General features: G+C 41.1%; 1 protein-coding gene across 2 annotated transcripts in view; it reads left to right on the top strand.

Moving 5' to 3' along the window:
* Positions 1 to 26,061, top strand: part of sbf2 (SET binding factor 2) — a 588,991-nt gene that overhangs the window by 337,307 nt on the left and 225,623 nt on the right. For both annotated transcript variants that reach the window (XM_087996565.1, XM_043705904.2), the window contains 3 exons: positions 1,504 to 1,617; positions 13,133 to 13,210; positions 13,315 to 13,428. In XM_087996565.1, the coding sequence (XP_087852691.1) occupies positions 1,504 to 1,617; positions 13,133 to 13,210; positions 13,315 to 13,428 (306 nt within the window). The remainder of the gene's footprint in view (positions 1 to 1,503; positions 1,618 to 13,132; positions 13,211 to 13,314; positions 13,429 to 26,061) is intronic.

The raw sequence follows: 26,061 nt of genomic DNA, 5'->3' as shown, positions 1-26,061 counted from the left end.
AATTGAGTTTCATCAGAATGCTGGAAATTAGTGATTCAGAGGGTAGAGGGGCTCGTGCCTAAGCTTTTTCAGCCTTCAGAAATGTTTGTTGTATAAAAGTTAAACTTTGCTAAAAAGACTAGAAGTTGAAGGTTTTTACCTTGCATTCACCAGGATTAGGATGCAAGATGCAAACTTGAAAAAATTGACACCAGTTTAAACAGCTTGAGAAGCAGGTGCTGAATAATTGGTTGCACCATCATTGACTTGGAGATGCACCAAGAACAACATGTCCCGTTGACCTTTCAGAGCAGGCAATATGCTGGCTGAGCTCAACCAGCCCATGTTTGCAAGCCTCAGAACAGTATGTTTACCAGTAGATATCGTTTTGCTATTGCAAAGTCATGTATTCAGTAATCCAGACTGTGCTAAGTGTTAGGAGAAAGTGATTCCTGATGAAGGGCTTATGCCCGAAACGTCGATTTTCCTGCTCAGCTGCTGCCTGACCTGCTATGCTTTTCTAGCACCACACTTTTTGGCTGTGCTAAGTGTTACACCAGAAACCAATTTAGATCATCAGTCAGGCTTGCAATGTGATATCTTCTAGCAGGTGCAAATGTATGAAACATTGCACTGTTTCAAACAAAAGGAAACTGTATATACTGTACGTGGTATGACTTCCATGAAAAAGCTACTATTAATCTCTGCTGCATTCCCATGGCAACCCACTGGCCAATGAAGTGTTTGCCTACCTGGTTTGAGAACTACAAATTGACAGTTAGTTGTTTTTACTCCATAATCAATGTCAAAGAAGGCCCAATTCATAAGAGCACACTTCTGTGTTCTTTAAATCAGTATCCCTTTTCTCAATTAGTGTTTCATGTCCTACTCCTGTTGGGCTGAAGACAAAAACCTTTAATGTCTTTCTCTTTTTAGCAATGTCTAAATGTGTGATCACCATCAACCTGTGACACTGTTACCAGTAGGGTTCCAGAAGTCCAGAGAAACTTGTCTTTTTAAAATTTAAATGCTATCACACTGGCTCGATTTGATGATACAAATCTAATGAAGATGACGGTAGACACCGGCACTGAACTGGATAAGCCACAATTGGATTTGAATTTCCTTAAGATGTTCTGAAATTTAAATTTGTAGTCTTCAAAATCAGAACACCAATAAAGAAAAAGTTGTTCATTTAAAACTAATAGATTCCTCCTGTTGGTAAAGAGGCATTTGTATGAGCAGGAATGTCAAATTAAATTAAGAACTTTAACTGAGTTGGAAAAATATTTTTCTCCATCCAGAGATGGAGATGGCATCGGAATCAATGACAGCATTGTTCATTAGGTATCAGGGAGAACAAAAAGGATTAGACTGCTGCTAGTGGAGAATAAATAGCATGTGGATTTTTTGAGCTGACTGCTTTGTTTTAATTTTGAGATTCCTATGTCTGTGTGATTGTTATTATTGCAAACTGATTTCCAGTTTTAATGTTTGTATTTGTTTCTGAATATTGTTTACTAGTTGGATGTGATCGTTGCTGATTTGGATGGTGGTACTGTTAAAATCCCAGAATGCATTCATCTATCCCAGTTACCAGAGCCTCTCTTACATCAAACTCAAACAGCACTTTCTCTTGTAAGTGGTGTCTTCCATAACAATATGATGAGAATTTGAACTTTGCCGCAACTATGTATGTATTCAAAATTCCAGTTGCATTGTTGAGCAAGCTGATTTAGTTATAGTCTAAAACAGGGTCTGTATGGTCGCTATGGGGGCATTTTATGAGATTTTCTCCCCAGGGAAAAGAATGTTATACTACAGCACAAATTTGACATGACTTATTTCTTTACTCTGGTTGTTTTCATTATTTCAATATCAGACATGCACTCTTGCAATGAAAGCATAACTCCTTGACAGAATTCAGTTGAGCACCGATTTATTTTTGTTCATTGAATCTCTTCATCCCTTTTCCTATCACTTCATTCTCTTTCATCTCATGTCTTCACCTTTACCACTGCTTTCTAGTTTGTTTCTCTGCTTTGGCTGCTCTATACAGCTCAAGATTAGAGTGGTGCTGGAAAAGCACAGCAGGGCAGCAGCATCCAAGGAGCAGGAAAATCGCAGTTTTGGGCAGGAGCGCTTCATCAAGAATGAGGCTGGGAACCTCTGGAGTGGAGAGATAAATTGGGGGAGGATGGGGGTGTTGGGAGGGTGCAGAAGGTACCTAAGAGTGCAATAGGTTGATGGAGATGGGTTAAAGGTGGTAGATCAGAGAGGAGGGTGGAGCGGATAGGTGGGAAGGAAGATTGGCAGGTAGGACAGGTGCTGAGGATGGTGCTGAGCTGGAAGGTTGGAACGGGGGTAAGGTGGGGGGACAGGAAATGAGGAAACTGGTGAAGACCACTTTGATGCCCTGGGGTTGAAGTGTTCCGAGGCGGAAGATGAGGCGTTCTTCCTCCAGGTGTCGGGTGGTGAGGGGGTGGTGATGGAAGAGGCCCAGGACCTGCATGTCCTCGGCAGAGTGGGAGGGAGAGTTGAAATGTTCGGCCACAGGTGATGGGGTTGATTGGTGCAATTGTCCTGGAGATGTTCTCTAAAGCGCTTTGCGAGGAGGAATCCAGTCATCCCAATGTAAAGGAGACTGCATCGGGAGTAACGGATACAATAAATGATATTAGTGGAAGTGCAGGTGATGGATGTGGAAGGCTCCTTTGGGGCCTTGGAGGTGAAGTGAGGAGGGGGGGAGGTGTGGGCACAAGTTTTGCAATTCCTGCGGTGGCAGGGGAAGGTTCCAGGAGGGGAGGGTGTATTGTTGGGGGACGTGGACCTGACCAGGTCGTCACGGAGGGAACGGTCTTTGCGGAAAGCAGATGGGGTGGGGAGGGAAATATATCCATGGTGGCGGAAATGTCGGCGAATGATGCGGTTTATGCAGAGGTTGATGGGGTGGAAGGTGAGGACTGGGGGGTTCTGTCCTTGTTGCGGCTGGAGAGGTGGGATTTGAGGGCGGAGGTGCGGGATGTGGATGAGATGTGTTTCAGGGCATTTTCAACAAGTGGGAGGGGAAGTTATGGTCTTGAAAGGAGGAGGCCATCTGGTGTGTTCTGTGGTGGAACTGGTCCTCCTGGGAGCAGATATGGGGAGACGGAGGAATTGGAATTGGGAATACGGGATAGCACTTTTGCAGGAGGCAGGGTGGGAAGAGGTGTAATCCAGGTGGCTGTGGGAGTCGGAGGGTATGTAAAAATTGTCAGTGTTGCCCTGTACAGCTGTTCTGTTGATGTCCATTACGGTTTTACCCTCCCTCGTTATCCTTGATATTTTTCAGTCCATTCCATCCTAGGCTGATTTTCTTGCCTAAAGGTTTTTCTCGCTTCAACAACTGGCTTTTATTTGGCAGTCTATCCGTTGTATCCACAAGATCTGACAAAGCCATTGCTGATAGAATTTCTTTAGCTTTCTCCTATGTGTTATTGATCTACTGACCACTGTAGTGTAGGAGTATAATGATGACAACTACTCTGTGCCAGGGCTCAAAATACATGCGTGATGGATAAATTCACCCCAAAAATAACAAAAATGCCTGGGAAAATAAAACCACTGGAGCAAAGTCATTCTATATATATACATTGGACAGTATCTGTATGGAGTTGCTCTTCCAATTGCCAGCAGATTCTATCCCACATTTGCTGCTCATAGACTCACTCTTGGTTGCTATTGGCTATGTCTGGCCCTTGGGAGTCTGACGGAGGCTGCTAGGATCATGCATGATGTTGTGAAAGGGTTGAGAAAAGGTTTATAAGGATGTTGCCAGGGTTGAAGGGTTTGAGATATAGGGAGAGGTTGAATAGACTGGGGCTATTTACCTTGGAGTGTTGGAGGCTGAGGGGTGACCTCATAGAGGTTTATAAAGTCATGAGGGGCATGAATGGGATAAATAAACAAGGTATTTTTCCCAGGGTGGGGGGGTCCAAAGCTAGAGGGCATACCTTTAAGATGAGAGGGGCAAGATTTAAAAGGGACCTAAGGGGCAACTTTTTTCACGCAGAGGGTGGTGGATGAATGGAATGAGCTGCCAGAGGAAGTGGTGGAGGTCGATACAATTATAACTTTGAAAAGCATCTGGATGGGTATACGATTAGGAAGGGTTTGGAGGCATATTGGCCAAAGCCTGGCAAATGGGACTAGATTTATTTAGGATATGGTCAGCATGAATGTGTTGGACCAAACGGTCTGTTTCTCTGCTCTATATCTCTATGACTCTGAGTACAAGAGAATGGAGAGAAGAAGGGAGCTGCACTCAGTCTGGGTAACAAGAAGAAGACTGCATTGAGTGAAGGGATGAGGCTGCAAAAGGTAGAGAACATTCTATTTCAGAGGATGGATACTGTTCTTTGGAGCCATGAGCTTGAGTCCTGAAGGTTGTATTGTCTGCCTGGTACAATGGTTTAAACTTATTTCATCATAACTGAGAGGAACTTGGAGTGATGGGGAGGGATCCAGTTGTCGTCTTCCACATTGGTAAGAACAACATTGGTGGGACTGGAAAGGAGGCTTTGCTGATAGAAATTAAACAATAACCAAATTAAAAGCAGAAATTATAACCTGAGCCACAGGAAAACTGGCACAGGGTAAACAAAACTGAAGGACTTAAAATGCATGGTTTTGGGAGGAATGGGTTTTGGTTGCAGGGCACTGACACCAGCGCTGGATTGGAAGTAAACTATTCCAGGGGATAAGCTTCAGTTGAACCATCCTGGGAACATAATTGAAGTTGTGACGAGGACTTCACGCTGAATAGTGGATTGGAGATTGGGTGGGATAGGAGGGTGGTGTTCATTGTCTTTGTAATGGCTGCAAGATTATGTTTCTCAGAAATCAAACTGAAAAACTGCATATGTAGAAATATGTACTTTCCAAAGAACAGATTATAAGGAATGGTGGGGTATGTACAAAATGGAAGACTTACAACAGCAAGAAATGATCTTGAATTGGAAATGTAAAATCCATATGGGATGATGATAAGAAATTACAAGAGGAAGAACAACACTAAAGAGTTATATTTTAGGACTTGGAATAAATCAGGAGATAATGAGACCATGTATAAAAGGAAGTACATTTAATCATGGATACTCTAATCCTCATATTAGTTGGGAAAATCAAACTGACAGAGAGAGCTACAAGGAAGAATTTTCCCTTCTCATGTGGTTGAAGATGCCCTCCTACACAGCTCATCTACATCCTGTACCTCTGCCCTCAAACCCCACCCCTCCAACTGTAACAAGGACAGAACCTCACGATGCACCCTAGGAATCTTCGCATAAATCGCATCATCCACCGACATTTCTGCCACCTCCAAACGGACCCCACCACCAGAGATATATTTCCCTCCCCACCCCTTACCGCTTTCCGCAAAGACTGTTCCCTCCGTGACTACCTGGTCAGGTTCATGTCCCCTAACAAACCACCCTCCCATCCTGGCACCCTTCCCTGGAATTGCAAAACCTGTGCCCACACACCCTCCCTCACTTCCATCCAAGGCTCCGGAGCCTTCCACATCCATCAAAGTTTCACCTGCACATCCACCCATGTCATTTATTGTATCCGTTGCTCCCGATGCCATCTCCTCTACATTGTGGAGACTGGACTTCTCCTCGCAGAGCACTTTAGGGAACATCTCTGGGACACCCGCACCAATCAACCCCACCACCCTGTGGCCCAACATTTCAACTCCCCCTTCCACTCTGCTGAGGACATGCAGGTCCTGGGCCTCCTCTTTCACCACCCGACGCCTGAAGGAAGAAGGCCTTACCTTCCGCCTCGGAACACTTCAACCCCAGGGCATTGATGTGGACTTCACCAGTTTCATCATTTCCTCTCTCTCTCTCTCTCTCTCTCTCTCTCCCCCCCCCCCCCCCCCCCCCCCCCACCTTACCCCAGTTCCAACCTTCCAGCTCAGCACTGTCCTCATGACCTGTTCTACCTGCCAATCTCCCTTCCCACCTATCCATCCCACCCTCCCTTCTGGCCTATCACCTTCACCCCACCTCCATCCACCCATTGTGCTCTTTGCTACCTTCCCCCAGCCTCCTCTCTGACCTATCACCTCCATCCCCACCCCCATTCACCTATTGTACTCTTTGCTACCTTCTCCCCAGCAACCCCCCCAACTTTATCTCTCCACCCTGGAAACTCCCTACCTCCATTCCTGATGAAGGACATTTGCCCGAAACGTCAATTTTCCTGCTCCTCAGATGCTGCCTGACCTGCTGTGCTTTTCCAGCACCACTCTAATCTAAACTCTGGTTTCCAGCATCCAGTCCTCACTTTTGCCTACAAGGAAGAATCTGTAGAGTGTATGTAAAACAGTTTCCTAAAGCAATATGTTGTGGATCCAACCAAGGGTCAGGCTATTTTGGATCAGCTAATGAATAATGAAGCCTGTTTAATAAGTTATTTCAGAGTAAAATGTCTCTTGAGAAACAGTGACCAAAACATGATAGAATTAGTATTCAATCTGAGAATGAAAAGCCTGGGTCAGAAACATCTACGATAACTTCAATTAAGGTAATTACAAAACAATAAAGTTGGATTCGCTGCAATGAACTGTGAAAGGAGTTGTGTAAAAAGATATTTGAGGAACAATGGCAGACGTATGAGAAAACAGTTCACAGTTCACAACAAAGATCTATCCAAGTGAGGAAGAATGATGTTAGGGAGGGGATGAACCACCATGATCTGGGGGAAGTTAAGCACTGTATCATATTGAAAGAAGAAACATAAAGTGTGGCAAAGATTATTGGTCAGCCAGTTGATTGGGAAACTCGTGGAAACCAGCAAAAGGGAGCCAGAAAAAGGGATGGAGAAAATACATTTTAGCGTAAACTAGCAAGTAATATCAAATGGATAGTGAGATCTTCCTTTAAATGTATAAAATGGAAACGAGAGATTGAAGTGAACTCCTTAGAGAATGAGGCTGGGAAATAATACTGGGGACCTAGGCAATGGCAGAGGAGTTGAATGAATATTTTGCACAGTCTCCATCGTAGAAGACACAAATAGCATTCCTGAAAAATAGATAAGGAGCCAACATGGGAGAAGAAATAAGTACAATAATTATCATGAAAGAGAAAGTACTAGGCAATCTAATGTGGCTAAAGGCTGGTAAGTCACTGGACCTGATGGTTCTTTTAATAGCATAAGTTGAAGCCCAGGATTAGGGGCCCAGACCAAAAGAGAGAGTGACTTCACATGAAAACTGAAAGTTTATTTGTTTGGTGATAGTTAATTTGACTGTCTGCTATAGGTTACTTTCAGATTGTAGGTAAATAGGGGAAACTTTTACAGGTTATGAACAAAAGACCAGTAGGAAATCTTTAAAAAGTTCAAATTAAGAACTAAGTAATTAAAATGCAGGGGCAGTTGATGTGTTATACCTGCATAATTGTGGAACTAATGGACCCCATTTTAGTTCATTGTGACCACATCTGTCACAGGTGTTGGTTGCTTGAGGAACTCTGGCTCAGAGTTGATGAGCTCAAGTTTGAGCTTCAAAAACTGTGACACATCAGGGAAGGGGAGAATTACCTGGACCTGTACTTCAGGAGGCAACCATATCCCTTAGATTAAGTACCTCACATTTGGTAGGGGCAGGAGAGTGTGACTGTGAGCAAGGTAGGTAGAGGGATCCAGGAGGTGTAATGCTGAAGGAGCCTCACGCCTTAATCTTGTCTAATAGTTGTGAGATTCTTACTCCCTGCATGGATTAGTGCAGGGGATATGCAGGGAGGATGAGCAACCTGACCAATGCACTATGGTATAGGGAACCAGTCAAGAGAAATATGAAATGTAGTTGTAATCAGAGACAGTATAGTCAGGGGAGTAGACACTGTCCTCTGGCCAGGATTGAGAGTCCTACAGACTGTGTTGCTTACCTGGTGCCTGCGTTCAGGATATCTCATCCAGGCTGCAGAAGTACTTGGAGTGGGAGGAGAAAGATCCAGTTGTTGTGATATAGGTAGAAAGAGGTTCTCCTGAGGTAATATGAGTAGCTAGGGCTAAATTACAAAGCAGAATCAAAAAGTTAATAATCGCTGGATTACAATCTGAGCCACGACTAATTGGCGCAGGATCATCAAGATTAAAGAGGTAAATGCATGGGTCTAAGATTGGTGTGGGAGAAATGGGTTTGAATTCATGGGATATTGGCACCAGTACTAGAGAAGGAGGGAGTTGTTCTGATGGGACAAGCTCCACCTGAGTCATGCTGGGCTTCGAAACTTTTGTGAATCGCCTAGAGTTATGGATGGGGCTTTAAAATAAATAATTGTGGGGGCGAGGGTGTAATGTTCAGTAACATGGAAAATACTGGAACATGTTACAGGGGAGGAGGGCTCAGCAGAGGTGATTAAAGTTTCCAGAACAAGTAATTGGACAGAGAGCATGGAAAGCCTCAAGGATCTAACTGCAGGTACAACACAAAGGGGGGAAGCTATCAGAAAGGGACCAGTCAACACAGGTCTGAGGGTGCTGTACTTAAATGCATGCAGTGTACGAAACAAGATAAATGACCTTGTAGTGCAGATCTTGCTGCATTCCCAGATAACCACCTTCGCTGTCCACTATATCACCAAACTTGGTATCACCAACAAACTTACTAACCAGACCTCCCAAATTCTTATCCAAGATATTTATTACCTGGACAGGAACTTGCTGGCCGTGAACCCTCATTAACTCATTTTGAAAGCCTCCCACAATCAACCTTTGAAAGTGTCTGTCGAAAACCATCAAAATTGGCCTTGCCCCAATTTAAAATTTTAGCTTGAACTTGCAGGTGGAGTGGGAAAATCAGGTTAGTAGCAGAACTCAAGAAAAGGAATTTATGGAGTTTTTTTGGAGCAGTTTGTGGTACAGCCCATTACGGAACAACCAGTTCTGGATTTGGAATTGTGTTATGAGGCAAACTTGACTAGGGAGTTCAAGGTGGAAAGACCCCTCAGGAGAAGTAACCAGAATGTGATAAATTCACCATGCTGTTTGGGAGGGATAAGCTAGAATCAAATGTAACAGTATTACAATTGAGTCAAGGTAACTAGAAAGACATGAGGGAGGTGCTGGCCAGAGTTGATTTGAAGGGGAGCCCATAAGGTAGGAGTTTCTGGGGCTATTTTGGGAGGCATAGCAGAAACACATCCCAAGAAAGAAGAAACGTACTAAAGGGAGGATGAGGCAACAATGGATAACAAAGGAATTCACGGTACAGTACAAGAGCAAAAGAAAAAGCATACAATATGGTAACAATTAGTGGGAAGCCAGAGGTTTGGGAACCCTTTAAAACCATTGGAGGATAACTAAAAAAAGGAGTGGCAGATGAAGTTTAATTTAGATAAATGCAAGGTGCTGCATTTTGGAAAAGCAAACCAGAGCAGGACTTGTACATTTAATGGTAAGGTCCTGGGGAGCATTGCTGAACAAAGAGACCTTGGAGTGCAGGTTCATAGCTCCTTGAAAGTGGAGTCGCAGGTAGTTAGGATAGTGAAGAAGGCGTTTGGTATGCTTTCCTTTATTGGTCAGAGTACCGAGTATAAGAGTTGGGAGGTCATGTTGCAGCTGTACAGGACGTTGGTTAGGCCACTTTTGCAATATTGTGTGCAATTCTAGTCTCCTTCCTATCAGAAGGATGTTGTGAAACTTGAAAGGGTTCAGAAAAGATTTACAAGGATGTTGCCAGGGTTAGAGGATTTGAGCTACAGGGAGAGCCTGAATAGGCTGGGGCTATTTTCCCTGGGGCATTGGCGGCTGAGGGATGACCTTGTAGAGATTTATAAAATCATGAGGGGCATGGATAGACAAAGTCTTTTCCCTGGGGTCGGGGAGTCCAGAACTAGAGGGCAAAGGTTTAGGGTGAGAGGGGAAAGCTGTAAAAGAGACCTAAGGGGCAACTTTTTCCACGCAGAGGGTGGTGCGTGTATGGAATGTGCTGCCAGAGGAAGTGGTGGAGGCTAGTACAATTGCAACATTTAAAAGGCATCTATCTGGATGGATGTATGAATAGGAAGGGGTTAGAGTGATATGGACCAAGTGCTGGCAAATGGGACTAGATTAGGTTGGGATATCTGGTCAGCATGGAAAAAGGGGCTGTTTCCGTGCTGTACATCTCTATGACTCTAATAAGAGGGGGAGAAGATGAAGTAGGAGAGTAAACTAGCTAGTAATATAAAAGAAGATTGTAAGAGCCTTTTTAAATATACAAATGATAAGAGAGAGGCAAGAGTGAAATTTGGACTGCTCCACAGTAGCACACCAGAACTTTGAGAGTCAGAGGTGAGAGTAGTGGCCATCATGAACGAGAATGTATTGGGGTCTAAAAGTGGATAAATCAATCCACCCCAGAGTTCTGAAGGAGAAAGCTGAGGAGATTGTGGGGTGTATTGATCATGAACTTTCAGGAATCACGAGTTAGGGAAGATCCCAGAGGATTGTGAAATGGCCAGTGTAGAACACTGTTTGAAAAAGGAGGGAGGCAGAAGGCATGAAATTACACCTGACCTCAGTCGTTGGTAAGATTTAAGAGTCCATAATAAAGGATAAGATTGTGGATCACTTGGCAATGCATGGTAAAATAGGACTGAGTAAACGTGGCTTCGTCAAGGGGAGGTCATGCCAGACAAATCTGTTAGAAATCTTTGAGGAAACAACAAGCAAATTAGGCAAAGGAGAGCCAGTGGATGTGATCTATTTTGATTTCTGGAAGGCATTTGATAAGATGTTGCATGGCAGGCTGTTAAATAAAATCAGAGCCCAGTGTTCGATGCAAGATACTGGCATGAGGATTGCCTGACTTGCAAAAGACAGAGAGTAGGGATAAAGTGGTTTATTTCAGGATGGCATCCAGTGACTAGTGGAATTGCATAGGGGTCAATGTTGGGAGTACAATTATTCATGTTGTACATTAACAATCTGGATGAAGGAACTCAGGGCAACGTTGCTAAGATTGCAAATGAAATTAAGGTAGGTAAAAGGTAGATGTAATGTTGAGGAGTTGGGAAAGTTGTAGAAGGACTTGTACAAGCTAGGAGAGTGGGTAAAGAAGTGGCAGACGGAATGCACTGTGGAGAAAATGTGATATCATGCACTTTGATTGGAAAAATAGAAGAGTTGAATGTTATTAATAGAGAAAACCTTCAGAAAGCTCTGGAACAGAGGAATTTGGAAATCTTCATGCATAAATCATAAAAAAGCTGACATCCAGGTTCAGCAGGTAATAGAGAAAACAAATGGAATGTTGACCTTTATTTCAAATGAAATGGGAGATAAAAATAGGCTAGTCTTGCTAAGGTGAGACACTGCACTAGTTAGATCACACTTGGAGTACTGTGAACAGTTTTGGACCTGATGTCCAAAATGACATACTGGCATTGGAGGCAAGCCAGAAAACAGCTTACTAGGTTGTTCTTGCTCGTTTTGCCTTCTAAAGAGAGCTTGAGTAATCTGGGCCTATATTCATTCAGAGTTCCAACTACTGAGAGTAGACCTTATTGAAATATAGAAGATTCTTCTGGGCTTGACAGAATAGTTTCAGTAAGCTTTTTTCCTCTTGTGGGAGAGTATAGAATCAGGTGGTATAATATGAGTCAGGTGTTGCCCATTTAAGAAAGAAATTAGGAAAGATTTCTTCTCTCAAAGTGTAGTGGAGTTTTGGAATTCTTCAATGCAGAGGGCTGCAGAGATTGAATTGTTAAGTACATTCAAGACTGGGATAGATAGATGTGGAATCTGTAAGGGTATCAAGGGTATCGTCAAAAGGCAGGAAAGTGGAGTTGAGAAATATTAGATCATCCATGAACTCCTGCGCCTCTGGTCCAGGGTCTGGTTTCCGGCATCTGCAGTCATTGTTTTTACCTCATTGAATGGTGAGCAGATTCAATCGACCAGATTGACTATAAGACACAGAAACAGACGTAGACAATGTGTAAGTATCGAGGTTAAACGATTGTCTTGTTTTAATTGTGCTAGGTACAATTTCATGCACATTTGTCCATTTTAAAGAAATAAGTAAAATGTTAAAAATCTCACAACACCAGGTTATAGTTTAACAGGTTTAATTGGAAGCACAAGCTTTCAGAGCGCTGCTCCTTCATCAGGTGGTTCCAAAAGCTAATGCTTCCAATTAAACCTGTTGGACTATAACCTGGTGTTATGTGATCTTTAACTTTGTACAAACCAGTCCAACACCGACATCTCCAAATCATAAGTAAGATGTTTGAATTTAGCAGCTTGAACAGAGTATGACACCTATCTCTTAAAAAGAATCATGAATTTTGGAAAGTGACTCGATTACTTTAGTGTATCTGTGGGACAAAGCAATTTGAAAAGGACATCCTGATACCATGCCAGAAACATTTGTTCTTAATTGCTTAATATTACTTAGGATGTTAATGAATGTTAATCTAATAGTTGGCATTATTGGTAGGAGGATGTAATGTCATTTGTTCAGGTTATCTCAAACCACGCCAGCCTTGTACCTCTCTCCTCTCCACAAAAAAAACACAGTTGTCCCTTTTCCAAACAATGCTATCTACCTCCCCATCAAACAGAGCTTAACCCCTAACCTATCCTCCCCAGCAGTGAAGCATGGAACTGGAATGCAATCCCTCTGTAATTAATAAGCTTTCATTTATAGAGGTGAACAAATCAGTCACCACAGTTTTGGTCTTCCCTACCTGAAGGAGCGCAAATGTTAGTGTGCACCACCTAAGTATTATTAACTATTAATTACACGAATACCCAATTAACAAGTGTATGGTATTGTTGTCCATTTTCTCCCTTTGCAGGTATATCATTTTGTTGACTTTTTTATGTTTGTAATTTTTGTTTGATAGGATTTAAAACAATATTGTTGAAAGTCTGCTCAGTATTTGTGTAATTTTCATTCCAGATGTTAACTCTTTAGAACTTTAGTGAGGAGATATTGTAATAGATGAGAAATTCTACTTTGACAATAGCCAAATGTCTCCTTTGTATAACAAATCAAAATTAGCTGTACATTCAACAGCTTGTCTGCACAGTGATTAGTTTGAAGCTGAATCAACTATTGCTTGTTAAAATTCTGTTGCAGTAATCTGAACTGAATGCACTAATATTTTCATAGGTTATTCATCCAGATCTAGAAGTAGCTGATTATGCTTTTCCTCCTGCTCGTACAGCTCCTTCTAATCTAAGATTGTTGGTGAGTAGCAGTGAATTGTTCCATTTATCTTTACATCTATGATTAGATATTCATTACAGTACTTTCATCATAAAGTTTTAATCATGTTTATTTTTCCTTTATAGGATAAGGAAGTCAGGGCAGTTTTCCTTCGATTGTTTGCACAGCTATTCCAAGGATATAGATCATGCTTGCAACTGATTCGAATCCATCCTGAACCTGTAATAAACTTTCACAAGGTAAGTTACAAATGATAATTTACAAAGCTTTGAAATTAAGCAATCTTTTTTAATGTTTTGGAACTGCTGACATTTGGATGTAAATTAATGATGGGCAGCACGGTGACTCAGTGGTTAGCACTACTGTCTCACAGTGTCAGGGACTGGGGTTCAACTCAACTTTTGGCGATTGTCTGTGTGGAGTTTGCACGTTTTCCCATGTCTGCCTGGGTTTCCTCTGTGTGCTCTGGTTTCCTCCCACAGTCCAAACGTGCAGGTTGGGTGGATTGGCCATGGGAAATTGCCCTGTAGTGTCCAGGGATATGTGGGCTAGGTGGATTAGCCATGGGAAATGAGGGGTTACAGGGGTGGGTCTATGTGGGATGCTTTTCACTTAGTTCACTCAGTTTTATCATGATGTATTACCCTTGCATTGATATGCTAAAATTTATAGTTCAGTAGTTCTTGCCTGAGAAACGTATGGAATAAGTCTGAAAGAGACAAGAGATCTGTATTTTCTAACTGCTGGATTTCCTCCATTAAGTGGAGAAGTTTGCATCTGCTATATAAGGGCAGTCTGACTGTTCACTCTGCCTTTGACAAACTAACAGGTTATGTAGCTGAGAGTATTTTCATTCTCGGGTACGAGTCAAAGCTTTGCTTAAAATTAAAATGAATGGACTAGTGGTAACTGTAGTTGATAAGACACAGGTTGTTTAATTCTTTCTAGAGGTATATACTTACTTGACAAAACAAAACTAGTGTTCAGACTATAGTTTTTTTGTATTCCAAGAATGAGTATTATTATTTTTCCAGTTTTTCAAACTGTCATACTCAGTAACTTGATCATCATTCAATAATCATTTTATTACAGTTACTCGTAGGGTGATGATATTAGCAGTGGAATTCTGTAGTGCATTAATTGTTTAAGAATTTTCACGTTTCAATCTTAAGTAACTGTCTGATAGGCTTGTAAAGTGGACATGACATCCTTCTTGAAACAGTGATAACTGTAAAGACATTATCTAATGTAAACCAGGGCAAACTCAAGTAAAATAGATATTCTACTAAATGGATATAATGAGAAAGAACAATCTCCAATACTCTGCACAGAGTTATGGGAAGGAGTTCTTTAGGATGAATAAAGGGAAAAGCAGGCATGGCAAAAAGGTGACCCAATGGCAAAAGGGTGACTTTAAAGATTTAGCAGCGACAACTGTACATAAAATTAAAACATGCTTTGAATGAAAAGGTATTAAGAAAACAAATGAAACATGCCCTCAAATCAGAGCTAACTTGAGTAAAAGCTGATGCTGCAGACAAGACACTTGCCAGACAGCACTGGCTAATCACTGCTTGATCTGACAAGTTTGATTTCTGGTGCGGGCATTGAGTTAGTCAATTGTAAGTTGCCTGCCTTAACAATTAGTGCGCGGAGTTCTAAATCCAAGTCTGAGCAGGAGACTTACGAGGTACTGACAAACTTAATAAAAAAGCCTTTGGTCATTGAGAAGCTTTGAATAGACTGGAAACACATCTATGTAATGCTAACATTTGTGTTGATACTATAGCTTTAAGAGGTATATTTTGTCCTTTTTTTAAAAAAATAGCGGTTTTATCATCGAGGTTAGAGCTGTCTATTGGAAGTGCATAATGTAAACAGCTTGGGAGACCTTCAGGTTTTTTTTGGAAGTAAGAACAATAGAAGCAGCGTGAATGGATGGGGCAAGTTACCACAGAACCAGGATTTTCAGTTTTAATTTTTCAATAGCAACTACTGGGGTCTTGAAATTGGATGTGAAAGTTGTTGTTCCTCTCTTGGTTATAGCTAAAAATTGAGGGTTCTCTTCCTGCGACCAGATTTTCATGTGAGACAATCTGTTTTACTGAATTTGCCTTTGTCAAGGGTGTGTTAATGGAATGTTACTATATTAGAACAGTTTGAGTTAAGTAGCTAAATAATCTCTTACTCCGTTAAGTTTTCTAGTATACTTAAGTTATTCCAGTTTCCTCTTTCTTTTGTTGCACTTCAATTATAGTGTTTGAATAAAGTGTGTTTTCCTTCAAATTTGGTAGTTTGCCCAATCGAAAAGAGGCCGGAATGCAATGCCTGGCACTTGTCTTCAAAATAAGAAAAAGTTAGGGTCTCGGCTCTCCTCTTAGTACAGAGCAAGACAAGACAGGCGGGAGTATTTGAACAAGACAGGAGGGAGTATTTTGTTCGGACAACTGATCTGATCGTAAACAAAGGAAGCCATACTGAACAAAATTACGTAAAAAAGCATGATTACAGAGATTTTGTTTGATTCAATAGATAAAATGTGTACAAACACTGGGTATTGTTAAGAATTCATGAAATTTTACAAATAAAATCACTTTTCCACTAGAGTTTGAAATCGTGAAATTTTGCACTGACGTTTTCCTTGGTTTTATCCCGGTCCTTGATGGTGTTCTGTTTCTGTTTGGTGTCTTTCCACTGTCCAGACTAACCAAGTGTCATCCCTCCCTCCTCAGCGACCACCAAGCCCTTAGAGAAAGAGGGGCAGAATACAAGGGGAACATGAGAGAGAAGGAAGATTTTGTAATTGTTTTCAATTCCCATCCTCTCATCAATATTTTTTAAAGAGGTGTAATGTTTTCCTCGTGTTTCCTCCCATCAAGCTTTCCTCCTGTTTATTTTCACGTGTCGCCTCTTAGTACAGAGCAATGGAAAAGAAAATTTCAAACACATTTTTTGACTAAATTATCTGGAGAATAAGCTGAGGCAGAACATTGTTGGGTTTGCAAAACAGAGCGAGTCAATGGTGAGAGGGAATCTTGCTGGAGGAGCGAGCAGCTCGAGCTTGCACATATGTTGTTCTTGTGTGTCCATAGTCGCTAACCTTTGTCCTCACAGAGAGTAAGTATCTGAGACCCTTTTATAAAACGTGTAAGTCTTAACTCTAACGTCATGTCTCGAGTATATATTTGAAGTTAATTAGTAAAGCATACTTGCATCTATATTCCTGTTCAAATCTACAGAATGATGCATTAAATGGATGAGGAATAGAATTTTCCTACTTTAGTTGAAATGCATGTTTCGGGACCTTGAGATCTTGTTCAGATAATCCGAAGTTCAGATAATTGATGCTCGGATAACCAAAGCTTTTTGGTGGGGGGGGGTTGATTTGGTCTGGTCCATAACATACTCAAGAAGTAAGATAAAATTGATAAAGACAATTGCAGATTAATTATGTTCGCTTCCAGTCCATGAAAAATTAATGTGACAAAAAGGTCCAAACATGATTAATAGCAATTAATGTAGATTCAGAACAAAATATCTGACTAGCCTTTCGAGACTATTTTGACAAAGTGACAAAGTAGACTTCAGAAAGCTAAATAATTTTGATTGCAAGTACAGAGACAATACATTTGATAATTCCATGCATGAGTTCCTTACATTCAAAATTGTGGGATTTCAGACTTCTTATTGGAAATATTGAAGCGACGTAGGAAAATAAGCAATGCTCATTAAAGTACTTGTGCTGGTTTGGAAGAGTAGTAATGATTGGAGAGCATTATGATTCAGGTTTAGGATGACTACTGATTCAAGTTTGTGTAATGACCAAGAGTTCAGAAACAGTGCGAAGTAATTAAATATGCAGACTGGGGGAGGCAGTGGAACTGGAAAGGGTATTTTAAATTAATTAATTAATTGGGGAAAATATGATATAAGAAAAATGATGGCTGAAATTAAATGCAGACAAATGCAAAATAACGCAGGAAGCAAGGAAATGTACATGCATATTTTCCATTAACGATTTTGAAGGAGCCAAGTGTCAAGCTGAAAGATATGAGTCCACAAAGATTTGGCACTATTTTTATACACAACTACTTGATTGTATCTTGAATTCAAGGAGGCAATAAAGCCTAACTCTCTTATGAAGTCCAATGTTCATAAGAAACTGCGTAGCTTAGAATTAGAAGTACTTGATAAGTGTAATTTAGTTTCGCATCCTTGCTTCTACATGTGGAAAATCCAAACCATAATTGATATTTTTTAATCTCTCCAGATTTCAATAATTAAGTCATTAACTTATGAGGGAGCATTTCTGTTAAACATGTTTGCAAAAAAATGACTCAATACAGTTGGTTCTGATATAACATGATAGTTCAGTTCCTGTGCTATCTCACATTATAAGAAAATCATGCAGTAACTATGCTATTTAAATTAATGGGGCCGGAATCATGTTCTTGCCAATCTAAGTAGGGTAAGTTTGCATTCTGCAGATAATGGTCTAAATTCTTCAATCGCGTTAAAGCCAATTCGCTTAGCAGAAACACGTGTTATAGCAGAACCGACAGTAATTGATTATTTGCAGCAAAATTGATTCCACAGTAACCTGTTAGATTAAATATGTGCTTCAGTTTGAGTTTTGTTGAATGCATTAATGCTCACCTATTTGGTAATTTATGAACTAAGACTCAGGTCAGAACTGAACCAGGGGCAAAATATATTTTGGGTAGGCAAGAATGGACCAGTGTGCTAAGAACAGTGTGCAGCAATTTGAGATAATTTTAAGACTGGGATCAGGCATGGAGGAAAATAAGTAGATGTATTTTTAATAGTAAAATTATTTTCCATAAGTATATCAACTTCCATTGATTGAAAGCATAGTTCTTGCAAGCCCATATCATACACTGACAGCAATTTTTGGCACAATTCTCAAAGCCAACATTCTGCTTCACCATCCAACCAGTCTAATTCTCATTTTGTTTCAAATGTTCCTTATCCTGTCATTCATATTTGTTTTATTTTACTTGAATGTATGCCTGCATAATTGCTACTGACAGGTAGTGAATATGCTTCAAGTTATCTTATCCCAAATGTAGATACTCAATCACGCGTTAGAGACAAATTCCAAAATTTATATGATGTACGAAAATGGCTTTTTGAAGGTAAGTGACCATTTTTGAATCTCTATTTTTGGAGAATGTTCTATGAATAAACATACTGTAAATTGGCCTAGTCCAAGTATTTATCCCATCAATGCAATGACTCCAGCTTTCTTTACATAAGACTTTATTCTGTCATGGGATTTTGCATAACAGGCAAGAGCAGGATTTGTTTCCAATCCACAATATTCCTTGAAAATCTGTGCCTTCTTAAAATATACAGTTCGTCTGGTTTGATGTAACTATAGTTTGATTCATTGAAGAGAAAATGAGGTCTGCAGATGCTGGAAATCAGAGATGGAAATGTGTTGCTGGAGAAGCGCAGCAGGTCAGGCAGCATCTAGGGAACAGGAGAATCGACGTTTCGGGCATTAGCCCTTCTTCAGGAATGAGGAAAGTTGGTCCAGCAGGCTAAGATAAAAGATAGGGAGGAGGGACTTGGAGGAGGGGCGTCGGAAATGTGATAGGTGGAAAAAGGTCAAGGTGAGGGTGATAGGACAGATTGGGGTGGGGGCGGAGAGGTCGGGAAGAAGATTGCAGGTTAGGGAGGCGGTGCTGAATTTGATGGATTTGACTGAGACAGGCTGGGGGGAGGGGAAATGAGGAAACTGGTGAAATCCGAGTTCATCCCTTGTGGTTGGAGGGTTCCTAGCCGGAAGATGAGGCGTTCTTCCTCCAACCGTCGTTTCGCTGTGGTCTGACGATGGAGGAGTCCAAAGACCTGCATATCCTTGGTGGAGTGGGAGGGGGAATTGAAATGTTGAGCTACAGGGTGGTTGGGTTGGTTGGTCCGGGTGTCCCAGAGGTGTTCTCTGAAACGCTCCGCAAGTAGGCGGCCTGTCTCCCCAATATAGAGGAGGCCACATCGGGTACAGAGGATGCAATAGATGATATGTGTGGAGGTACAGGTGAATCTGTGGCGGATATGGAAGTTTCCTTTGGGGCCTTGGAGGGAGGTGAGAGGGGAGGTGTGGGCGCAAGTCTTGCACCTCCTGCGGTTGCAGGGGAAGGTGCCGGGAGTGGAGGTTGGGTTGGTGGGGGGGTGTGGATCTGACGAGGGAGTCACGGAGGGAGTGGTCTTTACGGAATTCTGATAGGGGAGGGGAGGGAAATATATCCTTGGTGGTGGGGTCCGTTTGGAGGTGGCGGAAATGACGGCGGATGATGCGCTGTACATGGAGGTTAGTGGGGTGGTAGGTGAGGACCAGTGGGGTTCTGTCCTGGTGGCGGTTGGAGGGGCGGGGTTCAAGGGTGGAGGATCGGGAAGTGGAAGAGATGCGGTGGAAGGCATCGTCGATCACGTCGGGGGGGAAATTGCGGTCCTTGAAGAAGGAGGCCATCTGGGATGTGCGTTTTTGGAACTGGTCCTCCTGGGAGCAGATGCGGCGGAGTCGAAGGAATTGGGAGAATGGGATGGCGTTTTTGCAGGGGGCCGGATGGGAGGAGGTGTAGTCCAGGTAGCTGTGGGAGTCGGTCGATTTGTAGTAGATGTCCGTGTTGATTCGGTCGCCTGAGTCGGTTTGTAGTAGATGTCCGTGTTTGATTCAACTGAGTATCTTGTTAGACAATTTCAGAGGGCAGCCAAGAATGAGCTGTATTACTGAAGGTCTGGAGTTGCTTGTGGGCCAGATCAGGTAAGGGTGGCAGATGTCCTCCAATAAAGGACATTAATGAACCAGTTGGCTTTTAATATCAATTTTTGATTGTTTCCTGGTTGTTGAGACTTTACTTTAGATTCTATTAATTGAATTTAAATTCTATAAACTGCACTTGAACCCATATTCCCAGATCATTAGTCTGGGTCTCTGATTACTAGTACAATGATGTTAGGATGTTGTCATTGTCTACCATGTTGTTGCAGCCGATGATAAAATTAAATCTGTTTTGAGCCACCTTGGGAGTTTACGTATTCCTAATGCCTCTGAAACCCGGATGGTAACAATATTTGTGTGTGTAATTGACTTATAAATCAGGCTTTTGTGGCATAGTGGTAGTGTCCCTATCTCTAGGCTAGAATGCTGAAGTTCAAGGCACAGCTACTCCAGAGGTGTGTAATAACTGAACAAGTTGATTGAAATGCATAGACTTGGAAGGGCTTAGATCTCTACATGGTGAATTTTGGAGACAAGGCATAAATTGACAGTTTAGTCCCATATGGAAAAGTATTGCTATATCCTGCCAATATGTTGAAATCAAAGACAATTTTGAAACTCTCATTGTGTAAATAAGCAATGTGGGAAATAACAAAAATTAAAATAGTGCAAAATAATAGTTTATTTTGAAGAAGTTTTTATTGAAATGAGCAGCAGAATAATCATGATGGAATGATGGAATTCCATAATTTCTTAATGTAATTTATTTCTGACTAAATGTGTGCCTGGGACCTTGAATAAAATAGCAGTGTCAATCATCAGTTGGTGCCCAGCTTATGTTATATGCTATTAAATATAATTGTTGTTTTAGAGTTCTTATGATGTGTTACAAATAAGGGTGTGTAAGTTAGCTTGCTGAACAGGAAGATTTGTTTTCAGACGTTTCGTCATCATACCAGGTAACGTCATCAGTGAGAGTCTCTGGTGAAGTGCTGGTAGCATGTTTCGCCTCTGTATTTATAGGTTTTGGTTTCTTAAGGTTGGTGATGTTATTTCCAGTTCTTTTTTTCAAGGGAAGGCAGTTCGGATCTCAATCGATATGTTTATTGATTGAGTTCTGGTTAGAATGCTATGCCTCTAAGAATTCTCGTGCTCGTCTTTGTTTTGGCTGTCCTAGGATGTGTGTGTTGTCCCAGTCAAAGTGGTGTCCTTCTTTGTCAGTATGTATAGAAGCTAGTGATAGTGGGCCATGTCTTTTGATGGCTAGTTGGTTTTTGTATATCCTGATGGCAAATTTCCTGCTTGTTTGTCCAATGTAGTGTTTTTTACAGTTCTTGCATAGTATCTTGTAAATGATATTAGGTTTGCTGGTAGTATCTAATGGATCCTTTAGTTTCATTAGTTGTTGGTTGTGTGATGGTAGGTTTGTGGGCCACCATGATGCCAAGGGGTCTGAGTAGTCTGAAAGTAATTTCTGATATGTCTTTGATGTAAAGAACTGTGGCTATAGTTTTTGGTTGTGTTGTTTCTGCTTGTTTGCGTTTGTTTCTTAGAAATCGGCGGATTGTGTTTAATGGGTAGGCAAAAGGGAGGACTGCAGATGCTGGAGATTAGAGTTGAGAGTTTGGTGCTGGAAAAGCACACCAGGTCAGACAGCATCCGAGGAGCAGAAAAATCGACGTTTCGGGCAAAAGCCCTTCATCATTGGATATGTTTTTCTTGAAAACCCTGTATAGATATTTTTCTTCTGCTTTTTGTAGTTCTTGGGTGCTGCAGTGTGATATAGCTCATTGAAATAATGTCTTGATGCAGCTCCGTTTGTGGGTGTTGGGGTGATTACTTCTGAAGTTAAGTATTTGGTCTGTGTTTGTTGTTATTCTGTAGATGCTGGTTTGAAGCTCTCTGTTAACTGTGCATTCAACTGTCCTGTCTCGGAAAGGGAGTCCGTTGTTGTTCTCCTCCTCTTGTATGAATTTTATACCTGTCAGGATATTGTTGATGGTGTTGTATGCTTCCGCTAATTTGTTCCATTTTGTGATGACAAAGGTAATTTCCACGTAGTGGACCCAAAGTTTAGGTTAGATAGTTGGGAGGGCAGCTTGTTCAAGTCTCTGCATTACTGCTTCCGCTATGAGACCTGATATTGTGTTACAGTACTGGGACAAAGTCTCATGTCATTAATTCAAAATGATTTGTATTAAGTTACCATTTAAATTCAATGAGTTGAATTTTCAGGCCACCTTCTTCCTGAATTCAGGAGTAGAGGCAGAAAGTGGGAATGTGTAAGAATACTGGAACCAGATTATATGATGGTAATGGGATACCAATATTAGCACCACCTATTTTTGAGGAATTAAGTTTGGTGCCCAGGAAGGCTGCCAAGCTCCTTGGTATGCAGACAGTTAGATTGGAAAAATGTTCCATTCCTTGCAGTTCCAGATCTGCATTATGCTGAAACAAATTCTGAATGTTAACTGGCACCTTGTAAGGAGACAACCAGTTTAACACGAAGAACTCAGAGTTTGAACCAGGTTTTGAACTGCGTTTTAAAGCAGATGGATTGTGCCTGCGAAAATTACAGGACAGATATTCGGTTGCTCCCTGGTTATACTCTCATTATCAACTTACTGAAAGTTTGAAGAATGGAATCTAAGCTACAGATATTCAGTGAATATTCCTCAAAGCCACTGGAAACTATTTGCGTGCACTGGTGACTTCAGAAACTAAGCAAGATACAATTCCTTGAGCTTGTGAGGTAACGGATCATGACGGTTGCTTAAGTAAACTGACCTGTTACGTTTTTTTCTTTTTATTCATCCACTAACTGAGTCATTTGTCTTTGAGTGAGAATGGGGGCCAGAATCAAAGAAGGTTGGGTTTAAATCATAGATATTAATTAGATTACCTTGTTGTTTAACTTTGCTTTACTAAAGCAACTATCAGGAGAAGTAATTGTTAGAGTAGTAAAGACATGACTGATTGAGGGGAGTAAACTTACTTCTGGGTTATGATTTGACATCAAATTTGACAAGACTTCGCCCATAATTAGAGAATGCCCAAAAGAGGTTCAACACATGGAACATTCTCAGGAACTGGCTCCTGCTGTTATTCCCTTGTGCATGGTAACTAGAATGAAGGTTAATGTGACGCAACAAACAAATGAAAGGGGAGCCGAAACTTCATTGACAAATTAACATAATCCAGGTGGAGCATTGGAATGACATAATTATTTGAAGAACAAAAGGCAGACTCTAAATTAATTTAACATCGTTAGCTCATACTAAAGGTTGAAGGAGTTCTGGAGTACTATTATCTTAAGAAAAGAGTGCTGATGAAGAAGTATCTCGGACCCATAGTCATCAGTTGTACAATGGATCGTGATACCATCCAGGGAGCTATTATGAATAGCACATGAAATTCTCATGAGAGGACATGTGGGGACCTGAACAACTCAGGCGTTCATAAACAGGTATTTGACACAGGAAACCAAAGCAATCTCAAAGATGGATTCACAGAGTATCCTATTGGATTGATAGTGTTGTTAGTGCATCATTCTTAACTAAAATTGATTTGTTAAAAGGGTATTGGCACGTACCATTGAAAACAAGAGTTAAGGAAATTTCCACTTTTATCACACCAATGGATTGTGCCAACGTGTCCCAGGCACATTTCAACAGTTATGAATAGATACTTGACCTATATTTATAATTATGTAGTTTAATTGGATGACATTGGAGTATACGAAATATGTAGAACAGTTAGAAAACATATTTACACCATTACTGTCTGTCAGATTTGATGTTAAATCTGGCAAAATGAGAATTTGCGAAAGCTAAGGTGACCTATTTAGGAAGTGTTGGAGTTCAAGAATAGGTGTCACCCGTGGTCGGCACGGTGGCACAGTGGGCGGCACGGTGGCACAGTGGTTTGCACTGTTGCCTCACAGCGCCAGAGACCCGGGTTCAATTCCCGCCTCAGGCGACTGACTGTGTGGAGTTTGCACATTCTCCCCGTGTCTGCGTGGGTTTCCTCCGGGTGCTCCGGTTTCCTCCCACAGTCCAAAAATGTGCAGGTCAGGTGAATTGGCCATGCTAAATTGTCCATAGTGTTAGGTGCAAGGGTAAATGTAGGGGAATGGGTCTGGGTGGGTTGCGCTTCGGCGGGTCGGTGTGGACTTGTTGGGCCGAAGGGTCTGTTTCCACACAGTAAGTAAGTAATAATCAGAACAGCAAAGTAAGAGCTACAATTGACTTCCCCACTCCTTTTCAAAAAAAATGTAATGCTTTTTTTGGGAATATGTGGATTTTATCAAACGTTTTTACCAAATTTTAGTGCAGTAGCCATACTGTTAACCACTTTGCTATAAAAACAGTTAAAAACAGTGCGAGGGAGCCTTTGAAAAGCTTAAAAATAATTTTAATCACTGAACCTGTCTTAACTACACCTAAAGTAATAAACTGTTTAAATTAGTAGTAGATGCTAGTGATTTGGGGATTGGAGCAGAAGGATGAGTATGCAGTAGAGAAGTCTGTGGCTTATTTTACCAAGAAGTTGAATCAACATCAAAAAATGTTCAACTATAGGAAAGGAAGCGCTGGTAATGTTAATAGCTTTTCAACGTTTCAAAGAAACTGTAAGACTTAGGCTTTTACTGACCATAATCCATTAAGTTTTATTGAGTAATCCAAGACTAAACCTCCAAGATTGTTTGGAACGAAAATATAATTGCTGTTGCTTCATCCAAATGTAAACTATTGACATTTTAAGCATGTAAACAAGCAAGTTGAATTGTGATTAAGAATCTGATGGGAGGAAGAATGAAGGGCTCTGGGATTTGGATTTTGTTTGCTGTTAAATATTTCTTACAATATCATGAAATACATTTTTGAAATGGTGTTTCATCTTTTTGAGGGTGAATGCATATTAGAATCGTCATGACTTTTGTTTTCCTTTATTTTTTTCATTTTTGAATTGAAGCTTTCAATTGTGAGTTGAGAGCTGAAGGTTACCTTTGGACTGTAAGCAGTGACTTGTTTAAAAAGAGAGAGAACAAACAAACTGATATTTGCTTGGGAGGTCAGGTCTGGAAATTAATTGAAGGGTTGCTTCTTGTTCACAGACCGCTCTAGACATTTCAGTTTTGGAGATACATTGTACTCAAACAGATGTTAGATGTTGAATGTTAACTAGCGTCTCATAAGGAGGCAACCAAACTAGCAAAGATAATCCAAAGTTTGAACTGTGTTAAATCAAGTATTGTGTCTGCACGGCAGAGGTTTGGTTGTTCCCTGGTTATTCTCTCATTTCCAACTTATTGAAAGTTGAAAGAATTGAATCTGTTATAAGTAGAAAGTGAGTATTTCTCAAAGCCAACTGGAAGCTAATTGTAAATGCTGGTATTTTCAGAAAAAAGCAAGATAGAATCCCATGTTCTGGTTGTTATGGACCAGGGCAGACCTCTCAAAACATTTCAAAAAGGTAGGCCAGACCCTAACTTTGCTCGTTGTTTTAACAGGTGTAAAGTGGATATTCCAGGAGGGAATCAGCTGGTCAAAACACTTAGTTTGAAACAAAACAGAATTTGTTTACAAGATTACTGAATAAAACACAAACAACAGGAAACACAATACCGAATAACTTAACCTCTCCGAAAAACCAACAGATCCCTAACTTAATGATTCTGTTCCAAAAACTTGCAACAATCCCCATAAACACCCCTGGCACAAAAGGTAAAATCAAACAAAAGTTCTGACAGGATAGAAGTCACAGAGAGAGAGTACCAATCAGGATCTGCTTCTTGGTCCAGCAGCTTTTCCATTACTCGGCTTAAAAAAATCAAACCAAAGAAAAGCTGAGCTGGGAGAACTAGCCACGCCCCTTTCTTTGTACAAGTGCTTTTTTAAACTTGAAAGCCTCTGTCTGAGGCAGTATCTGTTAGCTATTATCAAATTGGCCCTAAAACCCTTCAACCCCTAGACTTTTTGGAGTCTGTGTCGTTTATGACCTCTCTGGGGAAAAAAAAGGACTGCATAATCTTGTTAAAGGAGCAGCTTTGTCACCCTGTGAAATTATGGATCGTGGAAATTGCTTGAGTGGACTGGCTAGTTGTCTCATTTCTTTCTTTCTC

This window comes from Chiloscyllium plagiosum, unplaced genomic scaffold (assembly GCF_037043375.1).
Source record: "Chiloscyllium plagiosum isolate Xiang-an unplaced genomic scaffold, Cpla_swu_hap1 HiC_scaffold_18, whole genome shotgun sequence".
NCBI classification, from domain to species: Eukaryota; Metazoa; Chordata; class Chondrichthyes; order Orectolobiformes; family Hemiscylliidae; genus Chiloscyllium; species Chiloscyllium plagiosum.
Note: the sequence above shows the minus strand (reverse complement) of the source record. Positions and strands in the feature narration are given on the sequence as shown.